Source organism: Ursus arctos, unplaced genomic scaffold (assembly GCF_023065955.2).
Source record: "Ursus arctos isolate Adak ecotype North America unplaced genomic scaffold, UrsArc2.0 scaffold_33, whole genome shotgun sequence".
NCBI lineage: Eukaryota > Metazoa > Chordata > Mammalia > Carnivora > Ursidae > Ursus > Ursus arctos.
Window position 1 is genome coordinate 593419 of NW_026623019.1, and position 22529 is coordinate 615947.

A 22529-nucleotide genomic window follows, 5' to 3' on the forward strand; every position below is an offset into this window, starting at 1 on the left:
GTGAGGTGTCTGTAAGCCACTACCATGAGAAACGAACAGGTCTGGTTCTCTCAGTGGCAAAGTCGGGGGTCCTGCTGACCCGACAGTGGTTGTTGCCACATTCACAATGGAGGAAACGCCGAATTTCAGTCAGAGATTAGTGAAAGATGTTGTCTTTTTGCTATCCAAGTCCAGTGAGCCTCTGAATTCCCTCAAAGCAGGGCCAGGCCTGGGGGAGCCTCCCACACACAGCCACGGGTGGGGTCGGGCCCCCAGCACACGGGTGGGAGAGGGCCTCCGGGCGGCCCCAAGCCACCGGGAGGATTTAGCTAAGGTTCCGGGTCACCACCTGCCTGGGCCACCCGAGGAAAACAGCCATTTTTTTTTAACTCCCCAATTTTTCTGCTTTAAGCCCGAGGGACAGGTAATGAAAAATGACATGTCTTAGGAAAGCCCCAAGTTAGTGTTAAGAGCCTACAGAGCACACAGTGTTTCCAGAAGGGTCTGCCCACCTTTGTCAGTGCAAAGGCCACTGTCCCATCATCCTCAGTGGAAAGATCAAGCAGCTTCTGGTAAAACGCTTCATCATAAGGCCCGTCTATTTGCAACGTTTTTCTGAAAGAGAAAGCACAAAAAAAACAGGATAGCAAAGCTGCCTGGAAACAGTTTTTAGACAAACTGTTAACAATCACACATCTGCCTTTAAACATCTCAAAGATCCACCTCTTCCCAACAGTAAGCTTTGTTCTGAAGAAGCAATTTTAGACGAAGCGTGTAAGAGCAGAGCCAGGGAGCCTGGGCTGCCTCCTGTTTAGGACAAATGGCATCCAGGTCAGAGACGCTGGTGAGCGGAGAGGGGATGGAGGAGTCCAGGTCAACCTGGCCACAAGCCTGCGGCGGAGACCCCAGAGACCTCCGTCCCGGCATGGCTGGCCGGTGGGGCGGGAGCGGCCGGCCAGCTGTGGAGCTGCACTGCCCCCTGCAGGCTCAGCCAACACAGGACGGGGCCACCAGCCAGCCAGCCCCACTCCTCCTTCACAGACCGCCTGGGAGTGGCTGCGGCTGGATGGGTAGTCCTCCCACTGGGGTGACCCCCTTCCCCCAGCCCCGTCTTGCCCTCAGGAATACTCTGGGCCCACTCTGCCTAGTAGGGGCAGGGGGGCCAAAGGCCTGGGCCTCACCTCTCCTCAGGAAACTCCTCCAGGTACCGCTCAACCCGCCGGTACAGAGGGTAGAGGCCTTCGATGTCCAGCAGGTCCAACATCTGCACCTGGAGGGTTTTGTACAGAAGACAGCCCTTCGGTAACCCCGAGCACTCCGGGCTGTTTTTTCCTACCAAGAACATCGGGAAAACAAGAGGTTTACTGTCAAGGACTGAAGAAAGCCCGGACACGGGCCACACCCTGCCTCACGGAGCTGCTGGGGCACAGGGCCAGGCGCCAAAGACAGGCAGGGGACCCGCGTCCCGCTCTGTGCTGCTCCCTCTCAAAGGCCCTTCGCCCCTCCCAACAGCCCAGACCTCCGTGCAGACACGGCTCTCGCTCTGAATTAGCCAGGCACAGACATGTAAAATGACTACACTGATGTCCCCGAATCTGGGAGACCGCAGAGCCCAGAGCCACAGCCCATGCTGACGGATGGGTGGCTGCGCAGGACAGCAGTCCAAGCCGCCGCTGACAAACCCGCAGCAGGGAGCGGTCATCACAGAGTCAGTGTGGGCACAAAGTCCGTTCCAGACACAAGCGTCCACGGGTCCCGGCCGTGCGCCAGGCGCTGTGCGGGCTGGGAAGACAGGGACCCGGCCCATCTCTCACCCTTGAAGGGGGTAGCCGTGCTCAGTACAGACACTCTGACCTCTGACCTCCCACTGCTGGCAGGACATGCTCAGCCACATGAGACGGTGAAAACACACAGACCCGGCTGGGGGGATCTGCTGAAATTACAGGCTGTGCCAACAGTGGAATACCTACCTCATGGTCAACAGAAATTCAAAAAATACAACTGCTGATACATATTTGGTTATTAGGCAAAAACACCAGATGACAAAGTAGCGTGTGGAACACGATTTGTCGTCCTAGATTGCACACCCCGTGGGTCACACTTATGTCAGCCTGTGTGTCCAGGGAAGGCCTGGAAGCAAAGTCCCAGGTGCCAGTGGCGCTCAGCACCCATCTGTGTCCTTCCAGACACATTCTGTCATCTACTTAAGGGCCCCAACATGGGCATAATTCTACCACAATTTTCTGAAATGATCAGGTATCACTTTTTCAAGAAAAAAAGACTCAAAATTCATTTGTGCTAAGAAAAATTTGGCATGAGGGGCAGACGACGGGTGATCTGCCGTGCCCGGGCATCCACTCGGCAAACACAGCAGCACTAGGAGCCATGCAGCAGGGCCTTCAGCCCGAAACAGGCATGATCTGGGTCCTTCTCATCAGCCCCACGTGGCAGAGGCCTACGTGTGGCGTGGAGCCCACCAGCAGACGGCCAAGGGACAATTGAGGAGCCTGGGAACACGCAAGGTGAAAACCCAAACCTGCTGCCGCCAGGCTGCCTCAAAGCGGGGACACCCACTGAGTCACAGCCAGCCCACTGGCAAATGGGAGGGGCGGGGGCCACCCCACCTCAAAGGGCCCAGAGCTGTGGGACTCCAGCCTTCCGAGCCTCAGCTATCCACCTGCTGGGGAGAAACTACCCCACAGGGTCGCCATGCCGACGAGACGGAGGCACAGGGAAAGCGCTTGGCAAACTATGGAGGACACACAGACGTGGGGGGCGGTGTTTTAGAGGAAAACCCTACAGCCCAGATAAAAGGTGAGGCAGGGAGTCTCCCCAGCAGGGTTGGGAGGCAGGGAGGCCAGCTGTGGGGAGCCCGGACAAGGCCCAGGCTGCTCCCGCAAGAGCTCCGTGAGGCCAGGCAGGACCCTGGCAGGTCACGCCACTCTGCCCCCCCCGCCCCCCACGCCCAGCGTGGCCTACCTTGGCGCCGCAGGCTCCTGCCGAAAGGGCTGGCTTCACAGACACGAGGGCCCCGGGGCCCAGGCCCCCGCCTCAGGGCACCCGCCCGGCCCTTGTCCGAGCCACTCAGCAGCACCCGCGTGATGACACGCACCAGCTCCCGGATCACAGCCCTTGTGCAGTGGGGCCCGCCGGCCAGGCCATTGGAAGGGAAGAAGAAGGGCTTCAGGTGGTGTGCGAGCTCGTTCCAGTCGGCCACGGGGCTACGGGCATCTGTGCAGCCGTAGATCAGCTCACCATTCTTCAGGCGGGGGGGAGACAGGGAAACGTCAGCTCCACGGGCTGGGGGCAGAACACCTTTGTCTCTGCCCACTGAGCAGCAGAAGCACTTGACACCTGACATCTGTCTCCGTCTGGGGCCCCTGAACACTGTGGCCCCCCAAGAAAAAGCACCCCACGCACCGTGTCACTGGCCAAGAGGCAAATCCCACTAGGACATGGAATAGAACAAATGTTCTCAAAAACCAAAGACCGGTCCTGGCCTAAAACACAAACCCTCAGGAGAACGCGGCCCAAAGCCCAAACCCCCAAACCCCCAGCCTGTTATCCGAGAAGCCATGTGACACCCGTTCTCCTGAGGGACACAGTGTCAGTCTGACCCTGAGCAGGCAAACTTCTTGGCCAGTGTGGGTGTCTGTGGGCCACCTGCATCTCGGGGACCTTGTCCCCTGCAACAGGCTGGGCCACACCTCCTGCCGGGGCACGCAAGACTGCCCGTGTCACCAGCGTGGACCGTTTCATCCCCAAGGCCATCCTGCCTTTTAATACCAAATCTAGCAAAGACACTCCCATGGCACCAACATCCCCAGGGCTGTGAGCAGGGCCGCCCAGTGGGCTGACCCTGTGACCCGAGGGACCCTGATCCCCGCACGCCTGAGCAGTACCCAGCCACAGGGGAGTGCCTTGTCCCCTGGTTCCCTCATCTGAGAGATGGTGTGGTCAGCAGCCTCCGGACAGTCCCCAGTGGTCCCCTGACACTCACATCCTGTAGCCCCCTCCCCCCGTGCAGCAGGAGCAACAGCACATCGCTGACAAGACCACATTATGAAAGATGCTTTGGCTTCCCTCTCACGCCTCTTCTCAAGCCACGTGGCCATGCTGAGCAGCCCCTGGAGCCCCCCCACCGCCCTCTGCAAGGAACCAGGGCGTCCTGCCCACGCCTGAGCCCGGCCTCAGGCCCCAGTCAAGATGTCACAGAAGACACGACCCCAAGAGGGACCCAGAGCCAGCTATGCTGCTCAATTCCAGGCCACGGAAACCGTGAGAGCCGGTGTGTGGCTGTTACGCAGAGGTGGATAACACAGAGGAGGACGGTCACTGTCCTGTCCCCAGGTGGCACATGAGAATCAATTCAGCCCACGAGGTGTGGACTGGGCATTCATCCCTCATCCGGGTCCTGGGATGCGGAAGTGTGCATGACACCTCCTGGGGTGTCTCCTGTCACGTGTTGGAGCAAGAGGCACACAACTGAGGTCACTGCTGGCCACAGGACCCGGGGAAGCCATCGTGAGACAACTGAACCTTGAGATGGCCTTACAGCAGGAAGAAGGTATGCCAGGCAAAGGGCAAGCAGGAGCTCCCGGTGGGGAAGGAGACCAAGGCGAAGCGCTAAGCAAAACCGGGCACTGGGCTGCCACCAAGAGACGGGGCCAGGGCTGGGCCTGTGGTCTGTGCAGGAGCCGCCGCGGCCCACGAAGCTGCCCTCCTCCAGGCCTGTGAGCCACTGAGTGACTGCTGGGCAGCAGAAGCCTCTTCTCCCCCGTGTCTAAAATCCACACAAGTACAGATGAATGTGACATCAGTGGAGTGCCATTGTCCCAGGCTCCATGACAAGGCGCCATGTCCCCCACAAGTGTCCAGTGTTGGGGTGGACACAGCCACAGCTGTGGAGTGTGTGCGGAACACTCGGGCACACAGGGAAGAGGCTCCCACGGCGGATGGTGGCGGCACCAGCCACGGCCCGGGAAACAGCCCACACCTGACCTTGGGAACCAAAGCCCGGCTCGAGCGGCAACGGCAAGCGCAGGAACGCGCTCTGTCGCTCCAGACGGTGTTTCGAAAAGCCCTCCTGGGTCACTTCTCTTCATCCCGGCTCCAGGCCCCGGCCCCAGAGCAGGCAGTCAGCAAAGGATCTGCTGGGCAAGCCGCCCTCCTCACTGAAGGTTCCAAACCAGCCCCCGGATGAAAGAGAACGTATCCTTAGGGTTTAAATATAAAATCCCTACAGTCTTTATAACAATTAAAAATAAAAACGGACTGTGAAAGAAGCCCTTTTTCTAGATTTGGGGAGGTGGAGGCAGACAGGCTCAAGTCTATTCACTCTGACCAGATTTCTGAGCCGGATGGGGGAAAGCAAGTCAAGAAGAGGCTCCCCGCCCACCGTCCCCAGCTCACTCTGAGCGACACCCGTGTGCAGAGCCGCGGCGTCCGGCCGGGGCAGGACACAGAGGGCCCAGGGCTGTCAGCATACAACAGCCCTGTTTCTCCACGCAGATGCAGTGCTCGCAGGCCTGGACCGCGCTGCAGACTCTCCCTCACACGAAACGTCTAAGGGGACGCACCCGGGGCAGGGGTGACGGGAAAGGAGATGGCCAGGGAGATCCAAGCAGACACATTCCAGCACAGGCCACACTGAGCCCTCCTCCAGCGCTGGGCCAGCCCTGCTCCCTTCACCGCCTCTCCTCTGTGGAGACTTTGACTCCTGCCGGCAGGCAACCACAGAGTCTCGGGAAGCTGGGTCAGGGGGCCGGCAGGTGGCAGAGAAGGAGCGGAAGGTGCCGGAGCTGATGGCGAACGCTCCCTGTGCAGAACCCGCCCCCACCCCCACCCCCCCACCCCCCGGCCAGGACGGCATGATGAGAGCCACGGGGCTCTGAGAACTCGCTCGCTGACAAGATCTGGGAATTACACGTTCCCTCCATCAACTGCGAACAAAGGTGCAGGTGTGGCCGCTCTCTCAGAGACGCACAGAAGGGCCCCTGGGACACAGTCCGATGGAGTCGAGGCCATCCTGTCCCAGAACCAGAAGCGGGCTGTGTGCATGCATCCAGGGAGCCAAGGCCGCCCAGTGGTCCAGGAGCTAACGTCCCACACTCTAGGGGTCACAGGATGCCACGCCTGTGGAACGAGGCTTGGAAAAAGGACCAAAGGACTTTGTGCCAAGGCAGCCCCAGCCCAGGCACCCTCATCTGCCAGGACCAAAGTTCCGGGGGTTCGCCCAGCCCAGTGTAGACACCCACTGGCCCCTCCACAGAAGTGCCACGAAAGAGAAGCAACTCTTACCTTAAATATTTTTAAGTTATTCTGAGCTTCCTGTAATAAGCTCTTCAAGGCAAAGTGCATTCTCTGCTTATTTCTAAAAGGAAAAGACACTATCGATAGAATGACAAGCAGTGTTTGCTTTCACCCGCCTGTGGCTCAGGGGACCGGACTCAGCGGATGTGCCTGTGAGAGCTGCTTGGAGGCTTCGGGCTCTGGGGGCTAAGGAGCCATAGGCCCCCAGCCTTTCTCAGGGAGGACCCCCATCACTGCCCCCAACCCCCCTCTGCTCCCCAGCCACTGCCTCCCACAGCTGAGCTGACCCCAGGCAAGAATCCTGGGCTCTGCCCAGGACCCTGACTACCAGCCGGTGAGTGGCCTCCCTCCCCCCGCACCCCCACCCCCACGAAAGGCAGCACAAAGGACAAAGGAGAAGTACCCTCTTACCCTGAGTAGAGGTCGAGGGGACAGTATTTACTTATCTGCTTCCACTTTCCGGTTGCCACCTGTGAAGAAAGCACCGTGTGCTATAAATGACCGGAGAGGGCAGTTCGCGGCCAATGCTCCCCTGAGATGACGAGGGCAGCACCTCCAGGGGCACATCATCACTAGTGGGGGCCGGGGCTTGACTCCAACCCCTGGAACCCTCAGCCCTCCTCTGAGCCTCAGGGGGCTGCCAGCCCAGCCCTCCACACGAGCAGAGAAGCTGGCAGCCAGGACCTTTTCAAAATGACACAGCAAAAGCTGCCTCTTTCTGCAGCCAGCAGCACACAGTCTCACAAAATGACACAGCTAAATTCTGGTAATCAGATCAACAAATCTTTACAATTGTAATTGTCAGGAAGAGGAGGGTGTGGCTAACAAGTAATTTCACGTTTTGGGGGAGAAGATAAATTGGCACAACCTTCTGAAAGTCAATTTGCTGGTTTCCATCAAATTTTAAACGTGGGTATCCCCTGACTTGGCAAATCCATGAGGAGTCACGAGGTCAAGGATGTTCACTGCAGCCTGACTGTAATAGTGAGGTCTGGAAACAACTTCACGGGGCATCTGCTCTCATGGGCCTGGACGGAGAAGGCCACGCGCTAATGAAGGAATGAATAAATGATATCCAGCTACTTACAGAAAGAGGCAAAATGAAAAATCACCAACATTTATTCAAGGAAAAAAGTTGCTAAGTGGAAATGATGTTACTTTGCTTCAAAAAAAAAAAAAAAGGGTGCCTCCATATGTGCATATATCCAAATACACGTTGAAAAAGCCTTTGAGGGTACACAACGAACAACCCTCAAAGATTAGTTAAGTGAAAACAGCAATCAGCAGAGCAACTACTTATGGCGAGATCCGTATTTGCTTTATGAAAGTGTATGTGTCCATGCAGGTGCAAGCACACGCCAGGGTACACGTGGCCGAGGCACCATCTCATTCCCACTCGGTGACGTGTGTCTGTGCGGCACAGACAAGTCTGCGAGGATGTGCCACCTGACAACACGGGTTCCCTCGGAGACCGTCCGTATTTTATCAGTTAAATCAGCAGGCACTGCTTCATAGTAAAAACCAGCTCTTAAAAAATCCATCAAGTGAATGGTGAGTGAATGGTGACAATGAAGACCTTCTCCTAAAGGGAACGGCTCGCACACCTTCTTTTCCCTAACAGCCTAGAAAGTCTCAACAGCACAAAGAAAAGACGGGGTGAGTCAGCAAAAGTGGAGTAAAGTCCTCTGGAAATTCTCTCCTCCATGAGGGCAATGAGAAAACCGGCAAACTGTCAGAATCAAAACTTTCAGAATTCTGAAAATTAACCAAAGGCTTGCAACAATCTGGGGAGCATTTACTCAAGAAAAATGGCCAACTCTAGGAACACTGAGCTTTGTGGCATTTTTAATGCTCTGTTCCCACCCCTCTCTCTAGTTCCAGGGAAACCTTAAAAACCAACAACCCTAATCCTGGTGAAAACAGAAGCCTGGCAGCCTCCAGAGGGGGCTCCAGAAGTTTCTCCAAACCTTCGTTCCCAAAGAATGGTCATTATGTGACCTATCCCTTGATTTCCCATCTTCGTCACCCGACTCAGAGCTCACCAAGTGCTAAAGGGGCATTTTCCCAAGGGGCATTTGTGAAAACTAGCACAGGTCACTGTTCAACTCATGGATACCTGAGAGAGTGGATAACAATTCAGTAACAGAAAAGTTGTGGCAAACAATTAGGCTAACCTAGAGCTAAAAAAGAAAAAGCTGAGGAATGAGATATACACAGGGCTTTGGAAAGCTCCAGCATAACCTGGGCACCTACAAGGCTCTGGAAGGACCTTAAAAGGCCCCCACCTTCTGCTGCTCTGAGGTTCTGAGGAAGTGCAGGCTAAGCAGAGTTGCAGCTGCCATGCTGAGTGTTGACGGCGGGCCCTGTGTGCACACAGAGCCCCTCAGCAAATACTTACTGGTCGAAGGCATTCAGGAAAATCTCAGTGCTGAAAAAGTGTCAACCAAGAGTTTTTCATCTATAAAACTACCCTTTAAAATGAAGGAGTGATTAAGACACTGCCAGATAAACAATAACTTAAAAAAATTGTTGTTAGCTAACCTGCCCTACAAGAAATACTAAAGGGAACCCTTCAGGCTGAAATGAAACGGCCCTAGACAGTGACTGGAATCCATGTGAAGAAATAAAGAGCACAGCACTAAAGGAACTACACAGGTAGGTAAACATGAAAGACAATATAAATACACTCTGTTTGTAATTTTTTGATCCCAACCCCTTTAAAGACAGAATGTCCTCCCCATGGCATAAGGCAGTCGTCAAGCATCTGTATTGACAAGCATACTGTGTACAAAGATTAATTTGTGAAGGGGAAGTCAACAAAGCCACAAGGAGCAGAGCTTTTGTAAACTCGTATTAACTGAGCTAGACTGTTTAGCTTAAGAGGTTAAATTAATGAGTGACTAGACAGAAAATTAACAACAAAAGACTTGAACCACACTCTAAACCAACCAGACCTAACAAGCATCTAGACAGCCTCCACCCAGCAAGAGCGGAACACACGTTCTGATCAAGCAAACATGGAACATTCCCAAGGAGACATGAAGTCATACAAATATTCTCCAAACATGAGTGAAATGAAATTAGAAATCAATAGCAAAAAAAAAAAAAAAAAAAAAAAAGACAGACAGAAACTCACAAATATGAGAAATCTAAACACATTCCTCATCATCAATGAGTCAAAGAAGAAATCAACAGGGAAATCAGAAAACTGAGACAGAATGAAAATACAACATACCAAACTTTACGGCAGGCAGAGAGAGCAGGGATTACATGGAAATTTATACTTATAAACACCTATATAAAAAAGAAGAAAAATCTCAAATCAATAACCTATGTTTATACACTAACAAACTAGAAAAGGCACCCTAAATCCAATGCAGACAGAGGAAGGAAATAGTAAAGATTAATGCAGAAACAGATGGAATGAGGCACAGGGAGAAAAATGAAGAACAAACCGTACGTTCGTTGTTTCTTTGAAAAGATCAACAATTATTACAATCCTTTGGCTAGATCAAGAAAAACGACTGAAACAAGAAAAGAAAGAAAGGATGTTACTACCAACCTTGCAGAAATAAAAAAGAATTTTAGAGGAATATTATGAACCAACAAATTAGACAAAATGCATAAACTCTTAGAAACACACAACTACCAAAACTGAGTCAAGAACAAACAGAAAATCTGAACAGAATAATGATAAAAGACTGACTCAGTAATCAAAAATCTTCCGACAAAGGAAACCCCAGGACCAGGTGACTTCACTAGGTAATTCTACCAAATGACTAAAGAAGAACCAATACTCAAGGTCTCCCAAAAAATTAGAGGGGAGAGAAGGAAACACTTCCTAACTTACTCTATGAAGCCAGTTATCACCCTGGTACCAAAACCAAACAAAACATCACTAGAAAAGATTACTGCAGGCCAGTATGTCTTAAGAAAAAACCTTCAATAAAAACAATAAAAACTAACCCCATTTAGCAGCATATTTAAGGGTTTATACACCTATAATAAAGTGGGATTTATCCCAGAAATACAAGGGTGGTTCAACATATGAAAATCAATGTACTGACCACACTGATAGAAAAGCACCTCAGGACCATCTCCATAGATGTAGGACAAAATCTAATAGTCTTTCATAATTAAGAAAAACAAAAAACTCAAAAAGAACATCTATGACCAGCTCATGGTGACATTACACTCTGTGATGAAAAACTGACAACGTCCGCCTAAGATCAGGAACAAGATAAGGGTGTCCACTCTTGCTTGTACACAATATTGTACTGCAAGTTTTTTTTTTTTTAACGCTTTATTTATTTGTCAGAGAGCTAGCGAGCCCAAGCAGGGGGAGCGGCAGGCAGAGGGAGAAGCGGGCTCCCCGCTGAGCAAGGAGCCTGATGCAGGACTCGATCCCAGGACCCTGGGATCACGACCTGAGCTGAAGGCAGACGCTTAAGGGACTGAGCCACCCAGGTGTCCCTGTACTGCAAGTTCTAGCCAGAGCAGTTAGGGAAGAAAAACAAAGGACACCCAGATCGGAAAGAACGAAGTAAAATTATCCCTATTTGCAAGTGATCTGATCACGTATACAGAAAATCCTAAAAAACTACCACAACCAAAAAAACAAAAAAAATACAGCAAAGAAGCAGGTTCATCAAGGGTGACAGGATATCAATGTACAAAAAAACAACTGCATTTCTCACCTCACGCCCGTTAGAAAACAAACTAGCAAGTGTTGGTAAGGGTGTGGGCAAGTGGGACTTTCACGTCCCGGGAAGGAACGTGACATGGCCCAGGTGCTGTGGAAAACAGTATGGTGGCTCCTGATAATTAACAACAGTTCCCGTAAGACCAACAACCCTACTTCTGGGCATACAGTCAGGAGAACTGAAAGTGGAATCTCAGAGATACCTGCACACCCGTGTTCACAGGAGCATTATTCACAAAAGCCAAAAGACAGAAGCAACCCAGCGTCTGTCACTGGATAAATGGATTAAAAATGGGGTCTATATAGTCAACAGCCTATTAGTCTTAAAAAGGAAGGAAATTCTGACATACTTCACAACATGGATGAACCCTGAGAACATAAGTGAAATACAAATCCTGCATAACTCCATTTCTGTGAGGAACAACGGCAGTGAAATCACGGAGGCAGCAACGAGGCTGGCGGCTGCCGGGAGCTGAGGAAAGCTCAGTGTGGAGTGTTTACGTGGACAGAGTTTCAGGCTGGGCTGAGGAGAAGTTCTGGAGCTGGATGGTGCTGACGGTTGCACAACAACGTAACTTAATGGTTAAGATGGTAAGTTTTGTTATGTGTGTTTCACCACAACTAAAAATATATATTTAAAAAATCAATTATATTTCTATGTAATAAACAACCTGAAAATGAAAAGAAAAATACCACTTACAACAGCATCCAAAATAATAAAACTTAGGGATAAATTTAACAGAAGAAGTGTAAGACTGCCACACTGAAAACTGTAAGATAGCGCCGAACGAGATTAAAATCCTGCATAAATGGAAAAACACCGTGTCCGCAGAACACGAATCCCGTTAAGGTGGTGACACCTCCCAGATTGATTTGCAATTCGTGGATCCCATCAGAACGCCCAGCTGGTTTCTTGAGGGAAGAAAGAAAACTCTATTCACAGATGGCATGATCCTATATGTAGAAAATTCCAAAGAATCTACAAGAAAGCCGCAAAGCTGCAGGATACAAGACCAACATACAAAAGTCAGCTGTGTTGGGTGCCTAGGGGGCTCCGTCGGTTACCTTCTGCTCGGTCAAGACGGCAAGGTCCTGGGACTGAGCTCAGCGGGGACTCTGCTTCTCGCTCTCACACTGCCCCTCCCTCCGCTCGTTCTCTCTCTCTCTCTCTCTCTCTAGTGGATAAAATCTTCAAAAAAATTTAGCTGTGTTTCTATATGCCAGCAATAAACAGTCTGAGAAGAAAATTAAAGAAGTAATTGCATTTATAATCATATTTACAATATCCTGAAAGAATATCTAGAAATAAATTTTAACCAAAGTGGTAAAAGACTTGCACCCTGAAGGCTATAAATGTTGCTGAAAGATATTTTCAAAGTCGTAAGTAAGTGGAAAGACGGCCTGTGTTCATGGATTGTAACTCGTAATACTGTTAAGACGGCAGTACTACCCAAAGTAAGCTACGCATTCCTGCAATTTCTGTCAAAATCCCAATGATCTTTTTTTGCAGAAATGAAAAATCCAATCCCCAAATTCATATGTAACTATAAGGAGTCCCAAAAAGCCAAAACACGAAAAGGAAGAACAAAGCTGGAGGACTCAAACTTCCTGATTTCAAAACGGCCTGCGGAGCTACAGAATGAAACGAAGGGCCATCCTGGCATAAGGACAGACGTGCAGGCCGACGGAGCAGAACACGGACAGACGTGCGGGCCGACGGAGCAGAACACGGACAGACGTGCGGGCCGATGGAGCAGAACACGGACAGACGTGCGGGCCGACGGAGAACACAGAGCCCGGACAGAAACCAGCACATTCGCAGCCGCGAGACCTTCGGTGAGGGAGCCAAGACCGTGCCCTGGAGAAAGGACAGTCCTTCCAACCAATGGCGCTGGGGAAACTGGAATTAAATGCAGAGGACATGGACCCCATCCCCCTTCGAATACAAAAATTAACATAACATGGATCAAAAACGTACGGGAAAACCTTCATGACCTTGATTTAGGCGATGATTTCTTAGCTATGACACCAAAAGCACAGGCAGTAAAAGAAAAAGAAAAACTAAACTTCAGTAAAATTAAAAATGTTTGTGCATCAGAGGGCACTACTGACAGAGTGAAAAGGTAACAGAATGGGGGAAGATATTGCTAATCACATATCTCATAAAGGATTAATACCCAAAATATATACAGAACCCCTAAAACTCAACAACAAAAAGTAACCCAATTCAAAAATGGGCAAAGGACTTGAACCGAGATATCTCAAAAGAAAACATACGATGGCCTATGAGCCGGTGACAAGGTCTGCAACATCACGAACCATCAGGGAAACGCGGATGAAAACCCCAGTGAGGGGCCACTTCGTGCCCCCGAGGGTCCCCTATAATCACAAACAGGGACAACAGCAAGTGCTGGCGAGGATGTGGAGCCATCAGACCTCATGCATGGCTGGTGGGAATACAGAATGGTGTGAGAGCTGTGGAAAGAGCTTGTTTTGCTCAAAAAATTAAACACAATTTCTCGAAGACCCAGCAAGTCCACTCCTAGGACTCAGCCCACGAGAACAGAAAGCAGTGACTCAAACAAGCACGTGCACGTTCACAGCAACACTACTCTCAACAGCCGACAGGCAGCAATGACCCACACGTCCGTCAAGAGATGAATGAACAAGACGTTCCCATTCAGTACGAGCGGTCAACCACGCTACAGCGTGGATAAAACCTCAAAACCGTGATGCTCAGGGAGGAGGCCAGTCACAAAGAGGCCACGGCTGCAGGATTCCACTTGCAGGAAACGTCCAGAAGAGGCAAATCCCCAGGGGCAGGTGGCTGCCAGGGGCTGGCCAGATAGGGGACTGGGGACTGACTGCTAATGGGGTCAGGATTCTGTGAGGTGACGAAATGCTTCTGGGATTTGAGGATGACGGTAGCACCATCATGCGAATTTACTGAACTCCACGAACTGGACACTTCCAGTGGGCGACCTGCAGACGCCCCCCGCCGGCCTTACCTTGAGGTGCTGGTGCATGCAGTAGCGGCACACCCGGCGCTTCACCTCGTGCGTCACGTCACTGGACAAAGGAATAAACCCGCATTTGGGCTGCAAAATCAGCAAGTAAGGAAGAAAAGAATGTTTAGGGACCAATCCCATACCTTCCAGAAGATGAGATAACGGAGCGTGATACCCAGGAGAATCGGTGAGATTTTACGTCCCCCAGAGTTGCTTTCATCTGCAGCCCTGGTGGGAACGGACCCCTCCCTCAGCACGTCACACCCGATCCTGGCCGCCACGGAGTCCGAGGCCAGAGCTCTCATTGGGGAAAACCACAGGTGCCTCCGTCACGGACTAGACCAAGCACAACCCAGAGCCGCCTTCCTTCTGTGACAGGATGCGACAGGAGAGCCTCGAGGAGGGGGCCTGCCCCAGCTCCCAGCTCTAAGAAGCAGAACCTCATTTCCCTGGACAAGAAGTGACCAGGAAGGCCCATCTAACAGCTGTTAGGCTCCCAGAACACCTGCTGCCTTTTATTTATTTATTTTTGTTTATTTTTTGAGAGAGAGAGAGAGAGACCACGCACACGCGTGAGCAGGGGACAGAGGGACGGGGGAGAGGGAGAGAGAGATCGTAAGCAGGCTCCACACCCAGCACGGTGCCCGACAAAGGGCTCAATCCCATGACCCCAAGATCATGACCTGAGCCGAAATCAAGAGTTGGACGCTTGCCCCACATCAGGCTCTTCTGCTGTGAGCCTGCTTCTTCCTCTCCCACTCCCCCTGCTTGTCCCCCTGCGTTCCCTCTCTCGCTGGCTGTCTCTATCTCTGTCAAATAAATAAATAAAATCTTTAAAAAAAAAAAAAAAAAAAGAGTTGGATGCTTAACCTACTGAGCCACCCAGGCGCCCCCATCTGCTGCCTTTTAAAACTACAGTGTCGGGGCTCAAGACTATGCTGCCTGTCGTCTGAGATGCGCGACACTCACCCTCCGGTTGGGCAAGCAGGACGTCAGTCCACACAGAGCACCTGGGGGTGTGAGTGCTCAGGGCCACGGGGTCACCCAGAAAACACTGCCACAGAGGTTTGGAGGAAGGAGACAGACAACGGCCTGGGACATCTGGGAGGCTTCCTGAGGGGGACATGGGCACAGCGGGCAGCAGAGCTGAAGCCAGGCCCTGGCCCTCCTCCACCAGGGGGACAAACCAGGGCTCTGAAAGTCGCACAGACTCTGGGCCTCTGGGGAGATCTCTCCTGAGTAGGAAGCGAAGGAAGAGAGCACCACCCATCAGACGGGCACCACGGGAACTGAGCTCCTGGAGCGCACTGTGGTGTCACCAAGCAGCCAAGGGGCACGGCTTGGAAGGAGGTGAGGAGGGGGCCTGGCGAGCAGCATCCTCCCAGGAAAACAGGGAAGGCAGGACCCAACACAATTCCTTCTGCGGCAGCCCCCTGCCAGCTCCACGTGCCAGCACCAGGAATGGGCCTAGAGCTGAGGCTCTGTCCAGTGGGGGGACCCAGAGCAGCAAGGTGCAGGTGACAGACATGGAGGAGCAGGAAGCAAGCTGAATCGAGGGGAGTTGGGGGCCAGGAAGGGGCCGTAAGGCCCAGCATGGGGACCCCAGGAGCTTCTGCTGCAAAGTGCACTCCAGGCAGAGACTCACAGACCCTCGTTCTCCTTCCCCCACATCTTCCCCCTGATGCAAGTTCACCTTGATCTCTACACACAGAATCGGCCGGTGCTCTGCAAAATGGTAGGTCTGAAGTCTGGCCAAATTGGGAAGGCACAGGGCATAGCCACTGAGAGTGTCCAGGTCCTTGTCACAGCGAGATTCTGAAAGACAGAGCCAAGAGAAGACCTGAGAATCAGCACAGGACAGACAAGATGACCAATGGCAACACGTGGACTCCTGCGGGGGAAGGCTCAGCCCTGCCCAAGAGAGGCAGTGGCCTCCGACCTCTGAGAGCCCCTCCAAGCCTCAGGAGGTCCTGCCTAAGGAGTGTTTATCTGGGGACTCTGGGTCACGCGAGTGTAACACTGTGATTCACGGCGGGGGTCTGGGCGTGTGTCTGTGTGCCCCAGCCGCACCCCAGGCTGGCACTCGTCCTCCATGTGGTCACACCTCATCGCCAGAAGCAAGCAGGGGCGCACAGGTCCAGTGGAGAAGCCGCCCGGGAGCTCAGGCAGGTGTCTCTCAAACATGCCCCAGAGCCTCTCCCCTGGTCTGGGTGTCACCTGCGTCCCTCAGTGCGAGAAGCCTTAGCCATGAGGATAACGGGGAGTTCAGGTCCTTCTAGCAAATCATCGGACCCAAGGTCATTGGGGGGGTCCCCAACTGTGTAAGTGTTGCCAGAAGTGGGGGTGGTCTTGGGGACCTCCCCCACATCTGCAACTCCCTTGGCCCAGGAGCTGAGCGAGGAGTTCCCTCAGAGCCCTCCAACAGCTGCTTCCTGGGTCCACCCGCCAGACGCGGGGCCCAGGAGCCACACAAGACGCAGCCTCTGGGCCCCGGGGGGAGTCAGCCTTCCTCCATGCACGTCATGAGGGCAGTAACAAGGCATTACTACAGTGAGGGACAGCTCTCACGACTGCCACGTCGGATACGTTTAATGGATAATTATGAAACAAAATGACGATGCAGAGCGCCCAGAGCAGGCACCAGTCTGCCCTCATCTGGGGAGGAACAGCCGAGACCCAGTCCTGCTGGGGTACGTCAGTGGCCTCCTTCCCCACCAGAGCCCTGCTCCGCACAGCACCCCACACGAGAGGCTCCGGGGCACAACTGTCCTGCTTGCTTTCTATTTCCGAATCACGGAAGGGCCACCTGCCCCCACAGACACCACATCCGGTCTCTGGCTGAAAGGACAAGCTCTCGTGTGCTCAGCGTCACTGCTGCCACGAGCAAGTGCAGGAAGGCGCGGAGGCGGTAGAGAGGCTGTCACCCACTGCGATTCTCGTCTGTCCACTGCCTGCAGGACGATGAGCACGCAGGTGCGTTCCCGCTCCTGGGCGACAGTCTGCTGGACCGCCGCAGCCGCCCTCCCCACCCTAAGTCTGCGCTACGCCAGCTCCCCTTCGGTCCCGAATGCATTTCATGGCTCAGATGCTCTCCGCAGGGAGGTGAGTATCTGACGCCCAGAACCGTAGTCACGCACCCCAAGCACTTCCAGCTAAGAATTAAGTTTCCGGCAGCAGAACCGCTGAAAACTACATCGACCTAACACGAGTAATGTGTTGAACATTTTCCAAACGGAATATTGAAATCGCCAACAGAATTTGCAAGCTCGAGGTCTTACCTGGTCTTTCAGACTGTATCTTTAAACAAAGCTGTTTCACGAAATCTAAAGGCAGCTGAACCACCTCCTGTAAGAACAAGTACGAAACACTCAGTGCGACAGGGTGAACGCAGCTTAACGCCACACAACTGCACACTCAAAAACGGTGAAAATGGCAGATTTCATCTTATGCAGATTTTACGTTAAAAAAATTACTCAGTATGTGGGTTTAGGAATAAAAGCTGCCCCGTTGTTTTGAGGACGCAACCAGATCAAACAGACACGAAGGTTTCTGCGCACAGAGCGGCAGGCCCTCCTCAGAGCACTGGCTTCCACGTCGGTCACCACGCCTGCACTTCGGCTCCCACACCGTCCGGTGCTCACCCAGTGCGAGAAGAAGTCCCGCCAAGACAGGAGCGCGGGAGCAGATGGGATCCACCCGGAGCCACAGGTGACTCAGCTGCTCTCAGCACAGCGCCCACCAGCCCCCTTGCCTACGTCAGTCACCAAGGTAAAAAGTAGAACTGCATTTCTTTAAACAACCTTAAATTCCCAATTTTACGATGAGTTCTATTTTAGGCATCCTTAACCCTTGACTACATTTACCAACCCTTGATTCAGACTCCTGAACCAGCGTGAACCACACCATCCTGCCTGACGGACTGACAGACGGATGGACAGAAGGACAGCAGTCGTCAGCAGGGCAGGCGGCCAGCACCTGCACAAAGTATTAACTTAGGAAGAACCACAGTTAAGACCACAGAATTCCTCTCCCGGAAGTGTAACATGGACGGCGTAGCCACACCTGCGTCCCTGCTGACGGGACCTGCCCTCGAAGGGGTGCAGGGACAGCTGCAGAGAAGGACGAACAGCCACCAGCCTAGAGGGCTGGCAGGTGAGCAGCATGTCCACGGTCTTCCAGACGCTCCCCCAGGAGAACAGCATCCCTCACTTATCATCACATCAAGTTCAAATAGGAAATCAAGGCTGCCCCGGTGGCATTCGCCTTGGGAGAACTAGGTCCACAAAAGCAAGGCCACACTTCTAAAATGCCATCAGTGTCTCAGCCCCCGCAGTTCTAAGATGCAAGACCTGAAGGCACCAGGGAAACAGCCTCTTCCCTGTTTCCTAACCTCCAGCACCCCTGCAGACAGGCCCAGACCAGTCCCCAAACCCGGCATGACGGGTGTGCCTGTCACTCCGTCTGGGCCTCACTCCCGCGCGGGCCTGTCTATGTCTTGTCCCAGGACACAGGGGAGGGAAAGGCTCTCGCCAGGACTCCACCCCCTCCTTTAGCAACTGGCGTCAGCAGTCACTGTCTACACATGTTGGTTTTGCCTGAACGTGGCCTTGTGCAGACCAGAGATGTCACATTCCTGCATTTCAACCGCGCCAGGGCCCAGGTCCAAGAAAGAAAAAGCAGGCTATGTTTCACTTTGGCAATGTCTTCATGCAGAGGACGAGTGTCAGTGGGGTGGATATTCCCGGGATGTGACCTTGTGGGCTCACCTCATTTGCCCAGAGCCCTACCCACTGTGGACAAACACAACGCCACCTGGAGCCAGAGCGCATCCTGGACCCTGGGGGTACATCCTGATGCCGTTCCCACCTGCCAGACCACCGTCGGCTGGGACCCTGAGCTCCCCGCCGCGCTACGGGCCCCTCCTGGGAGAAAGGTTTAGAGCAACCCCCAAGTGCTGCGAACCAGAAAAACGCCCTCTCCTCAAGGAGAAAGCTGGCAGTCGGCATGGCTGCATTTGCTGAGACACCATCCAGGCCGGTCAGAGACACGGGGCTCCCACAGCCGTGGGTTTCTGGCCTTCACAATTCAACTGGACAGCTGGGGACCTCACCAGGACGGCCCTGGGCACTCTCGCCCTTGTGTAGCCCCGTACCGCCCAGGGCTGACCTCTGAGGCCAGCAGGATGCCGTGGAAAGGAAAGACCCAAGTCCAGGACAGGTCATCTCTCAGACCACTAGCTGGGACAGCCAGGGCGACGTCGTACAGACGCTCCGAGCCCTTCGCTGAGCCTATATCAGGAGGTACTGAGGCCCCCCGGGCAGCAGCCAGCACCGCCCTGCCAGGTCCACAGCAGGCCCACCGGGGAAGCAGAGGACCCCCGGAAGCAGAGGGCTCAGTGATGCCGTCCGGATCCGCCCTGAGAGCTTCACCAAGCTGGAGCCCCCTCTTGCCGGCAGGGTGGCGGGGACCAGGGGTCCTGGCTGATGTAGACCTCATGTGGTCTCTCTGAGCCTCACGTTTCTCAGCTAGAAAATGGGACTAGGACTACCAGCTCCATGCCTCCCGTGTAACCCTGGAGAGAAGCACTTGGAGACCGGAACACAAGGGCTGTCAGGAAGCACGAAGGTCCAAACTACAGTCAAGAAGCTGGTACTACTGACACGAAATGTGCCTGTGAATTCAGACTGTGTAAATCAAGGTCACTCACCCCACAATGGACATAGGTCTCCCCCAAAAACTCTTTCATGACATTTTTGCTGAAGTCCACTATGTTCTGTAGGTGTTGAAATATTTCTTCTGAGGTCTGTAAAAGAGAAGCACAGGGAGGCCTCAATGACCAGGGCAGCAACCGGCACCACGCAGGGCTGCCATGTCGTGGACACACACACACCAGGTGCCCGGGCCTCAGGGGAAGGGGAGCCTCACCACGGAGACCGCCAGACCCACCGGAGCTCCCGTCCTGCACCTCCACACCCCCTGCCCTCCTCCCACCCAGGACACGCCCCTAACCAATAGACTTTGAAAATCTTTCCCAGCCAAAAATCACCAGCTATTTTGATTTTGGGCCTCAGCAGCCAAATGTAGACTATTTCCACCCCCGTCAGAGGCTCTTAACCCAACAGACTGTGAGATCTGGGGGAGAAAGGAAACCAGCCCTGAGTCCCCTCACTCTGGCCCAGGGCAGCAAGTCCGAGGGCAGACGGCAGGGCTCTCAGGCCAGCAGGCTGCGGGCTCTCAGAAGGTCCCGAACTGAGGGGCCCCCCACGCCCCGTACCACTCGCAGACCGCAGCCTGCGTGGGAACAATGCCCGACGGAAAAGCCGGAGCGCTCCCAGGGGCACCGACAGCTGTGGCCACAGAGTTCCTGACAGAAAGCTCTTCTTGTCAACAGAACGACCCCACACAACTCCCCACCACTCACACGGCCAGTGTCGGCGTACCGTTCATAAAATAAAGGCAAACTGTTGCCTCGGAAGATGCTGCCTCAGTGAGTCTGAGCAGGAAACGCTGACAGAGGCATCCAGAGAACGTGGCCTTTCCAGGCGCTGCAGACTGCTTGGGGGCAGGGGTGCTGCGAGCTGCCTGCAGAAGGCTCCAGCTTCCATTCGGTGGAACCACAACACCCTGCACGCCTCTCGCAGCAGCTGAGGCAGCAAACGCCCTCCCGCCCGGGGCCACCTTCCTCCACGCTGACCACACCGTCCTAGGCCCTCCAGCTTTATCCCTCGGTCCCCCTGTGTCCTTCTGCAGGGCCCTTCATTTCCACAGCCATCCACTTCACCTGCCCCCTGGTGAGGGCTCCCGACCAGGAAGAGCGCAGACTCATCTCCCGCACTCTATCCGGGGCCCCTTCCACCCACCCCACCCCCCACTGTGGGGCAGGACCCATGGCCCCTGCCTGCTCTTTTTAATCACCCCCAGACAAACACTACAGCCGCTCCCCAACTGGAGGAAGACAGACACTGCCACTGGGGGACGGCTCGCTGAGCATGTCCACATGCTTGGGTGACTCAGCAAACAAAACCTGGCCTGCTGTGACTTGTGCCATCGTCCACCAGCTGCACCAACTCACCTGTCACAGCTATGGTCTCACAGATGGGGAAACCGAGCCAGCAGGGTGGCGAAGCTGAGCCCTGGCCCCGGGTGTCCTGGCCACAAGCAGGGCTCTCTGCCCGCTCCTGGCTCAGCACCCAGGACCTTCCCAGGGGTCCCAAAGTGACCCAGGCAGGTCAAAACGCTGGCCCCGCAGGAACTACAGACACCCCACTTTCTGCGCCCAATGCTGTGTCACATTTAAATTGCTACAATTAGCACTAATACTTCTGCATTAGGAAAAAAAAACAAGTTTTCTTAAATAATTGTTTTAATGACGGGGTGGCAAACTCATCAATCTTACCTTCTTCCTGCTTGGAGGGAACTTCAGGAAACGCAGCACCACACAACGCTATCGGGAAATGAAACAAAGTCTGGTCAGTGCCCACCCCAAGCCTGGGGACAAGGGGGTGGTTATGGGGAGGCGGACGAGGCCTGGGTCCCAGGGCAGCCAGGAAAACCGGACACCTCTGGCCCAGCCAGCTCGTTCCCAGGAATCGATCTTACAGAAACACCTGCGGTGCACGGGAGACTGCAGCTGCTCCAGACAGGCGCGTGGTTCCTAATTCCAGGTAAAATGGAAACAACCCAAGGGGCCAACAGCGCCGTGGCTGAACACGGCAGCACGCCGTCCACGCTGCGGAGCGCCAAAACTGAGACCGATGTTCACAGACACAGAGGTGCAGTCGTCATCCACGGAGGAGCGAGGAAAGGCACAAAGGGGCTTCAAACGTACCCGTGCACGTGCATATGGCTACAGCTCCATTCATGTCAAGTTCAAAAGCTCGTAAGAGCAAGAGCAAGACCTGGCGACCACCCCGCAGGTGCGTGGGACTGCCCCTGAGGAACGCTCTAGAAGGGGCTGGTCACAGGATTGCGGGTCTATGCACTCTGTGATAATCAAGCTACATATACACTTACGATCAGGCATGTTTCTGCAGGTTTGTCACACTTCATTTTTAAAAGTTCATAAAACAGGGCACCTGGTGGCTCAGTTGGTTAAGCGAACGCCTTAGGCTCTGGTCATGATCCTAGAACCCCAGGATCAAGTCCCGCATCGGGCTCCCTGCTCAGCGGGGAGTCTGCTTCTCCCCCTAACCCCCTCTCCGCTCATGCTCTCTCATTCTCTAATAAAATCTTTAAAAAAGTAAAAAATAAAGTTCATAAAATAAAAAGTTTTAAATAAGGTATACACCCTCGGTTTGTATGAAAAAGTCTAAAAGGACTCATCACCAATGACAGTGTCTCCAGGGAGTAACAACTGGGACAACTTCTTAACGTCCGTCCAACACAAAAGGCCGGGAAAGCGGAGAGCAAGGGACACCTTGGGGAGGCCCTGCAGCCTGACGCAGGGTAGCCTGCAGGGAACTGAGGCGGGGGCCCCACCGTTCATGCCCTCCAGGACACTACGAGAGGGTCTAGGATTTTCACAAGCT

General features: G+C 53.6%; 1 protein-coding gene across 3 annotated transcripts in view; it reads right to left on the reverse strand.

Annotated features, from left to right (window-relative positions):
• IPPK (inositol-pentakisphosphate 2-kinase) overlaps positions 1-22529 on the reverse strand; it is a 45041-nt gene that overhangs the window by 17275 nt on the left and 5237 nt on the right. For all 3 annotated transcript variants that reach the window (XM_048218316.2, XM_026519128.4, XM_048218317.2), the window contains exons 2-11: positions 21398-21445; positions 19709-19804; positions 17280-17346; positions 15695-15816; positions 14002-14091; positions 6703-6761; positions 6280-6352; positions 2959-3238; positions 1161-1311; positions 492-594 (exon numbers count right to left, since the gene is read on the reverse strand). In XM_048218316.2, coding sequence (XP_048074273.1) covers positions 492-594; positions 1161-1311; positions 2959-3238; positions 6280-6352; positions 6703-6761; positions 14002-14091; positions 15695-15816; positions 17280-17346; positions 19709-19804; positions 21398-21445 — 1089 coding nt within the window. The remainder of the gene's footprint in view (positions 1-491; positions 595-1160; positions 1312-2958; positions 3239-6279; positions 6353-6702; positions 6762-14001; positions 14092-15694; positions 15817-17279; positions 17347-19708; positions 19805-21397; positions 21446-22529) is intronic.